This window comes from Eleginops maclovinus, chromosome 20 (genome assembly GCF_036324505.1).
Source record: "Eleginops maclovinus isolate JMC-PN-2008 ecotype Puerto Natales chromosome 20, JC_Emac_rtc_rv5, whole genome shotgun sequence".
In the NCBI taxonomy this organism is placed as follows: domain Eukaryota; kingdom Metazoa; phylum Chordata; class Actinopteri; order Perciformes; family Eleginopidae; genus Eleginops; species Eleginops maclovinus.
Window position 1 is genome coordinate 19,731,322 of NC_086368.1, and position 14,861 is coordinate 19,746,182.

At 37.3% G+C, this 14,861-nt stretch overlaps 2 protein-coding genes across 2 annotated transcripts; both read right to left on the reverse strand.

The window, feature by feature from the left end:
* Positions 1-526: 526 nt before the first annotated feature.
* On the reverse strand, positions 527-5,543 carry LOC134882679 (neuritin-like). The gene is made up of 3 exons (XM_063910531.1): positions 5,160-5,543; positions 4,416-4,572; positions 527-3,702 (listed from the first exon to the last, which is right to left on the reverse strand). Exons 1-3 carry the CDS (start codon positions 5,209-5,211, stop codon positions 3,477-3,479), a joined length of 435 nt encoding a protein of 144 aa, XP_063766601.1. The 5' UTR covers positions 5,212-5,543; the 3' UTR covers positions 527-3,476.
* An 834-nt stretch (positions 5,544-6,377) lies between these two features.
* LOC134882677 (translocon-associated protein subunit alpha-like) lies at positions 6,378-11,509 on the reverse strand. Its single transcript, XM_063910529.1, has 9 exons — positions 11,341-11,509; positions 10,060-10,202; positions 9,880-9,973; positions 9,628-9,755; positions 9,069-9,203; positions 8,575-8,651; positions 7,525-7,603; positions 7,207-7,300; positions 6,378-7,081 (listed from the first exon to the last, which is right to left on the reverse strand). Exons 1-9 carry the CDS (start codon positions 11,408-11,410, stop codon positions 7,017-7,019), a joined length of 885 nt encoding a protein of 294 aa, XP_063766599.1. The 5' UTR covers positions 11,411-11,509; the 3' UTR covers positions 6,378-7,016.
* Positions 11,510-14,861: the final 3,352 nt, after the last annotated feature.

Consider the following 14,861-nt stretch of genomic DNA (forward strand, 5'->3'; position numbering starts at 1 on the left):
CCTTTTGATTTCTTTCACACAACGTTATTTTCTCTTCTCGAAAGATATAAAATAAATCTACAATTAGGTTAAAGTACAATTACTTTTGCGTAGAAGCTGTTTAACAAAAGATCACCAGTCCGTACAGAAATATGTTAATCTAAGTCAGGAAACTGAAGGTGAAAAAATAATTGGCCATTCTGCTTTAGATGTCATAGACAGGTCCTCTAATGAGGGGCACACCACAAGCGTGTCTTTAGATCTCTGAAAGCTTTCCACCCCAATCCATCCCTTTCCCCTCTTCTAGAAGTGTCCAGGTGGAAAGAAGCAGATGGGAGCTCGCTAACGAGTTGAAAAACACCGGTCCCGATCCTCATTACCAACACATTGCTTCAGGGGGGGCTAAAAACAGAAACTCGGTAGTAAGTGAGTGGAACAGCAGAGGAGGACTGGCTGCATCGATTAAAGGCTCCACTATTTCACCACTTTCTATATCTTCACTTTCCATTGTTCTGCTAAAGATGACGCACACACATACACACCCACACTGTATGTTTTAAACACGGTGCTTTATTATTACAAACACATTACTTTGCCATATATTGCTTTATACAGTTGTGTGCTTTTCTATCAGTAAACTGAAAAACAAAACATGGACACTGAACTTGTTTTACATTCAGAAGTTCTCTCCATGTTGTTGGCATAATGCTAGTGATAACACAGTTGTTTTCATGCTTTCTGCACACAAAGGGATAAGAGTCCTCTTTTTAAAAAGTGACCGTACATATTGCTCATGCTTTGAGGACCTTTTTTTGTAATTCTCAGCACCAGAAACACACAATGGTTGACATTATGCTATCACTCGTGAAACATGAAATAAATAGAAACAACAAGAACAAACATGCTCAAAGAGGTGGAGGTGGGTGGATTAAGGATCTGCATACAAAGGATGCTGATGCACTGAGGAGCATGCACAGAGCAATACCACTGCACATGTAATCCAAGTTATAATCAACAGACTTTTCATTATTATGAAGTCTCTAAAAGTATCATGCATTTTGGATCAAAGGCATAAAATATTCAGGAAATCATCCATAATTGTGAAAAAGGCCTATGAGGACCATCAAAATGGAAAGAAATATGCAAATGGTGACACAATTTTGGAAAACAAACAAATAAAACTAATTGATACTTTAGCTCATTCATTTTCAATGTGCTCAGAATCTAGGCGAGCAATGCAATACACATATTTCTGTGAGGTGAATTTAACCTGAAATGTATTTCGTATTGACCATTACAATTTGTGATACGTCACTCAGCCAATTGGCTAACAGTGTGAAAGGAGTGGGGATCTTGCCAGGTATTTTATTTTAAGCTGTAACAAAGACCGTCGTTCATTGCTGCTTCTGATGCTTAAAATCATACCAAAGTTTCTCAAATTAAGATTTAAAGCATGAAACAGATAACGTGAGCAGCGCAGTTTGTAATCTATTTTGTTTGATATTGTAAATATGCAATTTGTTAATTGGTCAATCTTTAATTGAAATACAATTGATACAAAAGTGACTGTATAGATATATTATAAAAATAAGCTATTGTTTTGCATTTGCATATTATTTGTCTTAATTGGAGAGTAATTATAGGTGTTTGAACTGAAATAAATGCTGTTTATTTTCATTATATCTCTGTTTGCATTATTATATTGATTCTTCCTTTATATTCTCTGCAATATATCCGCCCCTGTGTAGTCTGTACGACATTCTGTGTTAATGCACTTTCAAGTAATGTTTTGGTAATATAATGTTTAATCTATTATATCATGTCGCTTGTTAATTTCAAGTGAGTATTTTCACACATCAGGAATTTTTGAAACAACCCTCAACATCCCTACTTCAGATTTAGCTTTTACACAAACTCAACAGGTCACAAGTTTGATCGAGCATAAGGCTGAACCGACGCGTGGGGCGAGGCTCTGAGAGCGCAAAGAGAAGTGAACGTGTAATGTTGTGTCAGGATGTTTTTGGTGTCTTTATAGCAGCCATGCAACATCAGCCACAGAAGACCAGAGTGATGGAGGGGTAAAGTGACTTGATTGTCACATACACAAACATTCAGCACGCTTGAAAACAGATTAAAAGGCATTCATTTTTATCTGGATGGTGTTATCGCTAGCTTTAGTGTAATACAGTAAGAACCCAGTCAGATTAATGTCTGGTTCCTTCTTTTTCATGGTTTTTCCTCCTTTCACATGTTTAATTAATGACTGATTGTGAAATATGTTTTGGATATTGCTGTAATTTTTGCTTAAGTGCTCCTTTAAATGTTTTTCTTGTAGTGTGACAGCTTACTATTGCATGAGGGATTGGCTTTATTTATACAAAGTCATTGGGGATTGAAATCTGTATTCTGGTGTTTAACTACACTAGCTCTTGTTTAAAGGAATAGTTCCACTTTTTCAGAAATACGCTTAAATGTGCTTTGTTGCTGCTCTTACAGTCCATACTACTCACTTCTCTTTAGACTAAAGCTCACTATTTCAATTTGTATTTCTTAAAGCCATAGAAAATTGTAAAAAGTACAAGTTTACAGGGATGTTTCAAACTATTCCTTGGCTATATGAGCAGTTAGAAGAGCTGCTTAGTGCTAAGCTAAGATAACTGGCTGATGGCACTAGCACACTTATTTATTTAGCATACAGACATGAGGTAAGTATAGATATCTTCAGCTAAGTCCTAAAATGTTGAACTATCCCATAAAACACATTGTAAAGGGAGTGGGTACAAAAACATGAACACCATAATGAAAAGCACAAATACTGCTTCCTTTACCTTTATGTCTCTCCACAGTCTACTCTTTGGTGCAATACATTTAAGTACAATAGTTCATAGTATGTACTTGTATAATTTATATTGCATGTAGTGTGTATTTACTTTGATGTTTGGTTTTTTTATTTTACAAAATTGCTTCTGAGAGATATGCACGAATCTCCGATGTACCTGTACTGTCCGCTGTCAAATAGTTTGTGATGTAATTTAAACTAATAAAAGTCTTCTATCTAATTGAATATAGTGTAACCTAATCAAAACTAAACTTTAATCTTTAAAAATCTACAAGAACCACACATGATAATATTAATAAATGTAATATTAGATATTCATAAGGTGTTCATGTTTTTGTATCCATTTCTCGTATATTAGTAACCCAGAGCAAGTGCGTGACTGACCTGCTTAAATTGTATAAGAAATCCTTTGAATACTTAAGTCTGTCTCGACTGATAAGTTGGCTGAAATTTAATTTGCTCAACTACTTTATCAGTTTCTCAACATAAGGGGGATCAAGCTGAAGTATTATTCATCACAGAAAATATTGATGACTCTGTGTGATAATAATCCTTATCCTCTTAAATCCTTGGCTTTAGTTTTGAACTCAAAGGACTGACCCAGGGGAATGTGAGGACCTCCCATCTCCTAACCCTAAGTCCCCACCGTCTATACAGGTTACCAGTTGGTTCCGGCCATGATCAGCGCAACCATCAGAGGCAGGGTGAGGGCAGCCAGAGGTGAGCTGATGCTGGGTGAGGAGCTGGGGCTGCACAGGTCGAACAGACTTCCCTGGAAGCGCATCTTGGTGGAGTCCTGCCTCAGAGTCTCCCAGATGGAGCTCACCTCCTCCTGACAGTCGGACAGCGCTGTGAGGGCACACGTGTGGAAAGCTTCCCAGTGGCTGTGGCAAACAAAAAGATCATCAGATCAACACTGGCGTCTGTCAAGTGTTTATCCCCGCTCCAGCATGCAGACCTGCACTGTCTGTCGTGGATTAATTTGCTTGCCAGTAATCTATCAGTCAGACGGCCACGATTGCTTCACGTAAGTCAAACTGAGCTTTAATTACCATGGCAACTGTATCTGAGAGTGAAACAATATCGCAGATGATATTGCAAGAGGGCAATTTCCAGTAGACGACTTATGTGTAAATCTTTGTCTTCCATATACAGTGCCGGGGTTGTAGTGCGTGCAGTAACAATGATAAAAAACGTCCCCAGAATTTCATTACTGCTGCAGCAAGGTCATAAATTATTTAGTACAATGGCTCAGTGTCTCAGCACCATTTCTCTATTCTCCCTCTGAGATTGTGGCATCTGCTCTTATTCTCTCCAGCATTTTGTGGGACAGATTCTTCAAACTGTGTCTGTCTATATTAATTCACTAGATCATCCACTTCTTCTAACAAATTGAACTGATATAAAGTTGTGTGCTCAGGCTGAAGATTAGTGGTTTTCTCTAAAGGTTTTCTTCTAACACATCACTTTCAGCTTTCAGTTTTGCCTTCTTCGGTTTAAAGTTATCAGTGTAATTACAACATATACAGGGGATGTCCCATGTGCACAAATGCTGCATGCTGTTCACACACTGCCTCACTGATGAAGTTATCATCACCTGCACACAGCTGCCACTCCCGTCTCGCTCGTCACGTTCTCCTGATAGTTGTCCATGCTCTCTCCCAGCTCCAGGACACAATCAGAAAAGTCCTTATAAATGTTTTCACACTTAGCGTCAGCATCCAAGTCTCCTGACACCATCAGGGACAGAAATACTGCAAAACACACAGAGAACAGCTTTATAAGTTATGGTAATTCATTTATTGTAATTTGATATTTTTTCTCAGTCTTGATCATCTTTCCTCTACCATTTCCCCCACATTATGACTGCTAACAATCATGCAAGTTCTTCCACAAAAAACACAATATTGAATTTGTGTTTTAGTTGTTTCATGAATACATGCACATGTTTTTAATTCTTTCTTTCTTTCTTTCTTCAGATTTAAACAATATAAATCATGTCAATAGTACAACATTTTGCAAGAGGATAATGCAAAGCAAGCAACACTTGCAGAGAAAATATTAAGTATAAATATAAGAGTGGCATTTGTTGGACAATAAATCAAATTGTAGGTTTTTATTTCTGGATATTGGATGTCCATAAGATTGCACACCCCAGTATCTACCGTCGATGGGTGTACTACAACCTGCAGGTCTCATAACCACCATGCAACACTGATGGAAATAAAAGATAAAATACATTTCTAAAGCGTGAAGAAAAAAGGAGCTGTTCTTTGTTTTCATACATCCAAAGTGGCTCGTAGTTTAAATAATACCCGCGGAGCAGGTTGAGATATCTTACCCATGGCTAACGCGAGTATCCCTCCGATCTTCGTCGACATGAAAAATCCCATATCATCCCATCTCAAGCCAAGCGGAGGGCGCGGGATGCTGCCGAGGCACTCGTGAAGGGGAATTTAAAAAAAAAAGCGGAGCTCAGTCTCACGTAAATGCTTATCCGCCCATCATTGACGTGTGTCGGTGTGTGTCAGAGATGAAGCGGAGATAAACACTTGGTGTGTGTGTGTGTGTGTGTGTGTGTGTAGTCTTTTTCTGCTCCGGTCGAATGCTGACGTTACCTGCCCCCCGGCGCGCGCTGAGCTCATCTTCTTCCCCCCTCAGCACCGGACAGCTCTCACCACCCCGAGGAGGAGGAACCTCCGTACAACCCTCCTGCAACACTCACGCAACACTGGCAGGACTCTCAGGATGCTCATGCTTGCTGTTATCATCCACTTTCTCTTACTTTGTAGATTTTGATCTTACGTTATCTCAATGTAGGAGCTTCACCATATTCCAGTACTTATGCTTAATGCTGTATTAGCATTTTCTCCTAATTATATCCTGGGAATAAGAATTTAATTTGGTACTTATTACCGTGGTAAATAGTCATGTGTTATTAAAATGATCTAGATTGTCATATAGGTATTAATAGGAATCTAGGACATTTCGCATTGGGAAAAAATAGATGCCATAAAGTATTCAATGTGTTAAATGACAAAATAAAATACAATGAGGAGCTTAACAAATATCAAGTAAAAAATAATATGAGAGTATCAACTGATTGGAAGTAAAGTAGAATAGACTGATTTTTTTTCATTTTTGCACATTTAAACTAGATATTTAATTGTCATGTATGCATAATTGTATGCATTTTCACTATTTCCTGAGGTGTTGTAGCCCAAACATTCATTTGATTGATAAATATTTGTAGTTGGAGCCCTATGTTATTTCATTTTAAGTTTCCTTGAATTACACTATCCAATGAAACTGAAGACTGCATAAACATAAGTTGCAGAAACCACAAAATGTCAGAGAATACAGATAACTGAATAGTAGAATAATTTTGGCAAAATCTTTGTTTACCTTTTTATTGTTAAAAAAAAAAAGTAATGGTATGCAATCTAACGGACTGCAGAACCAGAACTTATTTGTTTTTAAATAAGGTAAACCAACCTGGAGAAACCTCCTGAGAACACTGTTTTAACGTTGGTTGTAATTGCAGCTGCCATTGCCCCACTAAAAATCAAGGTTTTTATTTTCAAAAACCCTAGGCTATATATAACTGGATGTTAAAAGCAGTAGTGAGGAAAACTTTAAATCAATTTCATCTTCTGTTTTTCTTAGCATTAATGCTAAGCAGAGCACTGAAGATAAGGCACAATGATGTGTACACAATGGAGAGGAGTGGGATTCCTCTCATTCAGCAGAGGAATAGGAATGTTTTGAAGCTTAAAAATGCAGATTATAAATATTCAAATTAACCATTTTGACTGGACAGCATTTGTACAGGCAGTGTCTGATATTTTTAGCGTTCTTTTGTAGTTTGTTCCACAATGCAACTTTGTTTTTCCATAAAAAGTTTAATGACTTATTGGTTCATCTTTGACCACTTTTCACACACACACACCGATAAAAAAGTCCCTTTAAAAATGAACTGTAGTTCAGTCCTGTTAGTGTCTAAGTGGTCTTCCAGTCCGGGATGCTCTCCAGTCAAGGCTCCGGCAGAGCAGCAGGATGAGATCCACTCAAACAACTTTAGCACATGGCTCAGACTGGAAATGTTGCTCCATTGTAAATGGGAATCGGGTTACTGTGGTGAGGAAACTAGCTTTGAACGCCTGCTGGACTGTATGATGACGAATGGGAACGGAGGGTTTTATTGATCTGTACCAGCTGCCCTGTTGGTCCGTTTTCGTGGAGATGCTTTAGGGGAAGCCTTGTCTGTAAGACAGGATGTAAAGATCAGATTTTATTTTCATGGCAAGTCACAGTAATATGACCAAATGAATCACTTCTCAGTTTAAACTGTCATTATTTGTGACGTTGGGGATAAGAAATGAACATACTCATGTAATTGAGAGTCTCCTGAGGAATCCAGCTGATGTCCACGTCGCTCATCCCACCAGTGCCCTTCTCTATTTTCACTGGGATTCTCTTTTTCTGAAAAACACAAGTTAAAAGACAACAGGTTTAATTTTAAAACCATTGCTTCAACATCCATGTATCCCTGTTTGAGAAGGTTTTAGAGGGAGTAGGATGCATGCCAACGCTTGCTAATGTGCACTCTAATCCATTTGCTGCTGTAGAATTGACAATGCTTAATCACATTTGCATTGGTAAACCAGTATTCCAAATAATGCAGCTGATAGAAGACTAACACATACCGTCCTCGTCTCCAGGACCTGGTACACCCCAAAGATCATCAGCACCGCCAGTCCCCCCAGGAAGATGTACAGGAACATTCTGCAGAACAAAATTAATAAACGTGTTACACAAGTTAAATCAATAAAAATATTTCAACTGCAACATGGTGTTCTTCCATACCATGCTCTTTGAGTTGTGCACAGCTTGTGGAAGACTGAAGATATAATTTACTTTACATACACAGCCACTAGGTGGGTCAAATGTCCTAGTTATCTATGTTCAAATCCTTCTTTGTAATGCATTTTAGTTAAATATCTGTAGCAACCAAGCGAGCTGAATATGGTATGAAATGAATGTGTAATATTCTGCAGTTCACTTACTAAATCATGTCTGCATAAAAACAATATTAACAATAGTCTTGCAAACAGCTACCTTTATAATCAACTGCACATTTGTATCATTAAGACCAGTCCAACAAAATGTGCACCCTTTAAAATCACCTTCTAGTGATCTAGTATCTGCAATGAGGTTGTGATTGGTTTCGAGATTTTAGGATGGAAAACATTTCATTTTTCTTGAATAATTCACTAGTGACAGTTTCTGCATCTTGCACCAGCAGCACAATTCTGACAACTAATCTTTTTGTGCCAATTTCACACCTCCTTTTTACAGGTTCCTACATGTGCTGCAATAGTCTGTGAAGATTGGAATTGTGAAGCTTTAGAGAGCTGTATTTAGCTTGAAGGGATGATTCAAATAAGAAATAATGGGGTAAAATAATTACATTTACACACGAGTTACATAAAACCGAGAAGCAGAAATCATTTAAATTCATCCATTACTGAGTCAATCATTTTTGCTGCTACCCTATTGTTTGTCAAGTTCCTTATATTTCTGCAGTGAAATAATATGGAAAAGCTTTATTAATGTGCCTGTTGTCTGTGGATGGATCCCTTGTCTTTAACTGCAAACCAAATCTACCTACGGGTACAAATACAATGATCTGAACCTGATTTTTATTTTCCTAGTAAGTAAGTGTTTAGGGTTAGAGAACAGTAAAAGAGTCTCACGTTTCTCCGTCCAGTCCCTCTTCCAGCTCAGTGATGGTGACAGTCTGGTTGTAGATGGCTGTCTGGAACGCGTTGCCCTGAAGAAAACATTAAATTTAACAAGTAAGCAAAGACTCTGGGTACCTTGGAATAACTTGATAAACTATTTTTAGGAGCGACTGAAAATCTGACTTAAATATCACACCTTTCTTTAATAGCTTGGAAACAACAATCACAGCTCAGCAGCAGGCAGAAAATCATGAGTGTAAGTAGTTACCAAACATCCCAATTATGTAAAATGGAAACAATTGTTAATTAAATATGAAGACAAACTGCTTTGCGGACATTGTTTTCTTCAGGTATGCGTTTTTTATGAGTCGTTAACATTTAAGTCGGGCTGTGAGAATACTTCCTCCATCACTCTACTTCTATTCTCAAAGCAACCCTAACAGACCTCAAGCACCACCACTTATAATAAATGCTATTTATAAATAAATAATGTAAATCCTTTTTACCTCAGTGTCAAGATAGTTTAGGAGGATAACAAGACCAAAAGGACGGCCCGACATGGGCTGCGCTGGGATGAAGGAGTACTCGAAGGAGGCCTGAGCCTGGGGAGGCACCACGGTGCTCAGAGGCAATGCTGTGAACTACAAAAAACATTTAACATTATCATCGAAAACAAATGTGGATTTTTCTTGTTTTCTACTGAAAAATCAGGGGCATGAAAACCATATTGATTGATATAGAATTATTTAATGTTATGAGTATTATGCACCTGCATTAAACTGCCAGAGTGAGCATATTTGTTATAGTGGATTTTAAATGTTATATTGTAATGGTCTTAACTAAGCAGAATTATGCCTGATGGTATTTATTGTTTTTAACCACATACAGATATTTATTTGAACCTCATTTATACACAACATACACTTTGAAACACATAGGAATTAAGTGATCTAAAACAAGTCAACAAATAATTGTATTATTACATTATTTTGTATAAGATAAAGTTAAATGGTGGAGCATATGTGTGTCAATAATATTTATTCATTTACTTCAACTCAAACTTACATTCTGGATGTAGAACTGGAAGTCTTGTGGGTAACGGAAGGAGGCCTCCAGCGACTGAACGGTGAATTCCTGACTTCCTTTGTTGGTGAAACCAACCAGGAACCTCACAATTTCATTTGCAGGAAACTCTAAATTAATGAAAACAACAAATAAATATAATGTTAAAACATGAATAGAAATAAAGTATGAGTTATTAGATGCGTCGTCTCTTCAAACAATAGCTAGGTGGATGATGGTTAAATTAAAGCCTACCTTCTCCTGTCACAAAGAGGATGGTGGTGTCGGCATCAGGGTGAGACCCAATCTGTTTATCTGCTCCGTCATCAGAGTCGTCTTCATCTCCTTCCTGAGAAGAAATGTCACATGACATTGTTACTTCATCATCTGCATGTATATCTAATGGTTATATGCTGCTGTAAGATTTAAACATACCGATGGTTGTATCTGATCTTCCTCAACGAGCACCTCTTCCTCATCTTCCTCCTCATCTACTGCAGCTTCTGTGTCCTCAGCAAGGTCCTCAGCAAGGTCCTCAGCAAGGTCCTCAGCAGAGTCCGAGTCTGCAGAGACATGGCCTGCCAGGAGACGACACAATGATATAGATTATACTGTCTAATTTTGAGTATTGACCATCTTATACTTATGCACTGTGTTTTCCTGGCCTGTGTATTTCCCAGCTACCACTTTTATAACAGTTTTTGGTGAGCAAACTGTTCTATAAACTACCCTATTAGATCATCGAATGATGGTCTAAGGTTTTACTAATCACATACATTTTTGTATGTGTATAGCTTGTACAAATGCCTATACATATCCCAAGTATCCACCAAATAAATCACAATTTGTCGGTATCAAGGCATTTTATGTTGTCGATTTCACACCGTCCTTACTGGTTGGTTGTGTAGATGTACAAAAATGAAAGAATCAATATTATTTTCTCTTCAGTTATAACTTTTGTCCATGGTAGAGATTGAATATTTCACACTGGTAAGACCATTCACCAAAACATTCAATAAATAACATGTTTTCAGAAGTGGTATTTTGCTAGGTTTGAGCAGTTTCCACAATGTTTCAAAGTACAATGAATGGCTGATGTGTACATGTTGTACCATATTGTAACAAGTACATTTTTATTATTGCTATATTTCCCTGTCTGTAGACAAACTAGTAGCCTAACTTTGTTACCTGTTGAAAAAATGAAAAACACCAGGACAATAAAACCTCCCCTTTAATGCAAGTATTTGGGAGATGCAGTGTAAGAGAAACTTAGAAACACAAACGTATATACAGTAAGTCACCATCTTATCTATGGTGACGTGTCCCAGCAGGACGGAGCGTTAACTGTTGCTGCATCAACAACGACTTTTAGACTTTGTCTAAAATCACCTCTGAAGACCACAAAGTGAAATGCAACTTCACTTTTAACGGCTGACGTTACTACGTTTAAAGCTTCGACGCCAGCAGCTGTTACGAGACGATAGTTTTTAGAGCAAAAGAGACGAGCTACAACTCTCTTTTAATCATGAATACACTTATACGTAAACCTCCATACATTGAAGGTGGGAAAGCGGCGCTGAGGCACTTTTAGCTCCTGGTGGAAAGCTGTGTGACTATGCCACGTCAATATGTGAGGCTATCTAACAACTTTTGTAACTGTTGCCCAAGCGACGCGAACATACACACAGCCTGCTTAAAATAAGAAATAGGACTTACCGATGGACATAAGTCCACATGGGAAGGCCAGGAGGAAGAGCAGCAGCATTTTTGATCCGAAATTAAACATTTTAGCAGAGTTGTAGGCTGAAGTTAGTAACACATCAGCGTTCAGGAGAGGAGAGGATAGCTGCAGGGAAGAGGCGGGACAAGAGGAGCGTAGACCCGCCTGCTGAGGGGAGGTGGGAGGGCACACTTTCAGTGGGTTGGTTGTGCATGTTTTTTAAATTTTTATTGAAAAACATTTTTAAACAATACATTGTGTTATTAGACCACACGTCTCCAGGTAATGTACCACAATATAAACAATTAGCTAGAAATAATAATTTAAAATAGTTCCATGACAGAAATAAGCATGAAGAGAGGAAAAAAAGACATTAGAACTGACACAAGGTGTTAATATAATCAGGTATTAATACAATAGATTTGCCTAATTTAATGGTTTTATTATTAAATGTTTACTTTTTTATAGGATTTTATAGAAGTTTGAATAGATATTTTCAATGTAATGAAGTATTAAGTTGTGACTTAAGTAACAAATAATGTTCTTACGGTTAAATATCTTTGCAAAATGTGTCTCAAGGTCTGAAAATCAGTAGTCAGCACAAATATGGTCCCATATACACATTACACAAACCATATAACTGCAGAACAAGCATTCGGCTTGAAGGTTGTGTTTTACTCATGGAGAATGTTAGTTTCATAAAACGTGTAACGTCTCGCTCATATTTTTTACTTTCATTTCATACATTGTGCAATTCTGCACAGTGTAAACATTGGGTTCTCCAGATGTTGTCACAATAAATTCAAAACTAATTGTCAAGTCAAGGTGACAGTCCTAAAGATAGGCTGTTATAAACCTTAAAAAATCACTGTATGGATAGAATCTTAATGTCATTGCACTATAAAACATTAAAACAAGAGTTTTCTAGAATAATGAGTCTAATTCAATAAGAAAGAATCAGTCTCAGATGTTCCAAGTTTGTGTGAACTTCGTATCAGGGTTCAGGCAGTTAATGAAATCATGAGAAATAAAGACTAAACAGTGTAGGATGTGGATAAACCAATGAACCTCAAGATGTCACTGTAGCTGAATTGCAACAAAAGCAGACTTTATGCTGAAACCTTAAGAGAAAACATCCCTGAAACGGTTTCTTTCATCTTTCAGAATGCCATAAAACCATCTTATGAGCAAAGAATAGAGATCAGGGTGTCACAAAGCAGAACAAGCTGTTGCTAAGATATGATGTTTTTAAAATCCATTATGTTAAACATTTTGAAAACACTATTCTGTGTCTTATGTGCACGGCTTCTTCTGGTAAAGCCTAAAACTCACAGATCTATGTCTACAGATCAATTTCCTTAAATAACTGTGCATCATGATGTGAAGGAGGACATGACTTGGCCTATAGGAGCCCACATGCCTCACAGGAAGCCACTCATCCAGTGTTGGTGGGTGGGATGTGTAAAAACAGACCTGAGAAGCAGCTGGAGGATGTGTCAGGTCCGAGCGGCCGCTTCACTGAAATTATTTCATCTCAAATGTTAAAAGAAAAAGGTGTGCAGTATGCATGTAAGAATATTTTATTATGACAAAGCCGCAGTGAAGTAATCAAAATAGTAGAGGCTAGATCGTTATCTTCCTTGGCTTTATATTCAAATGATTTAATTGTTAAGAGCACTCAGTATTCAGAACACAAATCAAAAGGATCAGATAAGAGTAGAGATGACAACCACATTGCTGCACCAACTTGATCATTAGAAAACATGGATAATGACACAATACAGTGGTCTGCATAAGAAAGGTTAACTGTGGTCATTTTAAACATCATACCCAAACTATGTTAAATACCAGGACAGGACTTAAATCCAAGAGACTAGTTTGCAAGTTTTTAATAGGTCTATACTCCATGGAGACATCTACCTCCATATTGTTTTACATAGGGTTAATATTGGCCTGCTGCAGCCCAAGATTAGCAGCTCAACCTACCAAGAGAGGTTTACTGCCGTTTCATGAAGGTAACCATAGAAGTTAAATAAATCAACAATATCTCACTCTTCACACCTGGCTTGTCTCAGGTAATCAGTTTATTTTGTCGTAGCTGCTCACAGTCTAAATTTAAGAGCAGCAGATACAGAGATAACATTTCTGTCCTATATCCTATATATACATTGGCTGACTACAAAAACGTTGTAATGTCTATGCTAACCTGTTAGTGATGCGTATTTGCTTTGAAATATAATAATGTTTCTATGACACATGGGTTACTGGTATGGAGACACAGTTTTTCTATGTCAGTGTCCTTTTTTTAGAGACTATTTATTTGTTTACCTTTCAATGGCCTGTCTATAGCCCCACACCAAAAAATGTGGCCACCCCTGAGTTAATGCATCATTTTATTTGACATGATATATAATGATATATATCCTGAAGATAGAGGTTTGAAGGGGAATCAACCCAATAAAGTGTGTTTCTTACAATTCAATTATTCAATACAAGTTTAATGGGACAATATACAGCAAATGTTTACTTTAACATTACATACAAGGAATTTTCCTCTTGCAATTTCAGTGAAAATAAGTTGATTCTACTATAATATTCCTTTTAATTGTATTATAATTAGAATCGGAGGATGAAACCCTCTTTATAAACACCGTCTCTCTCTCTGTATTACCTTGATGTTATTCTCATCTATAAAAAGTTTGTGGTTAGCTGCAGAAGCACACATCCTGCAATGTGCTAACAGTCCTTTGAAAAAAAAAAACGTCCTTCTCGAGCAACAGCACACCCAAATGATAAACATGCCACAGATGCTGCAGTCTCTTTCACATTTATAGTAGGGTAGGAGAGACATACAAAGAGAGCGGATCGTTCCTGGTTAAAGCTTCAATGCCATGACCAATTGCAATACAACGACAAGTCTAAAGGGTAAGTCTTTATAGAGCACTAGAAACTATCATCTTAATTTGAATTGACGATGAGGTTGAAGCGAGAGTATCAGTTCATTTACCGGGAAAGAAAGCATTGAGACAATTAAAGCGTCTAAGTCAACATGATATATTTAGATGTTGTGGAGACTTGAGAGATCCCCATTATGTTGGAGTTTATTGAAAATTTTACTTACATTTTCAAAATACGGCTTTGACTGGTAACACATTTTTACATGCTATTAGCAGTAAAGTATCTGATTAATCCACCACCACTGGTTTCACCTGAACAATTTTGTCTCATTACTTAATTATATTAAATAAACTAGAAGCAGATGCAAATTAAACAAATAACACTTAAACCGAAACAAATGAAAGGTAGCCATAAGGAATAATATCCTGCCAGGATGCTTTGCTTGGGATTTTAAATACCTAATGGATTTATATATTCTGTACATTAATTTTTGACATTTATTGATGTTTTGATTAGTTGATTTTAGTTATGTTATTTTTGGCTAGACTGACATGGTGAGTCTTTGTTTGTATGTCTGGGTTTTTTTAGACCCGGAGACATCAGTTATTTGCTTTGGCAG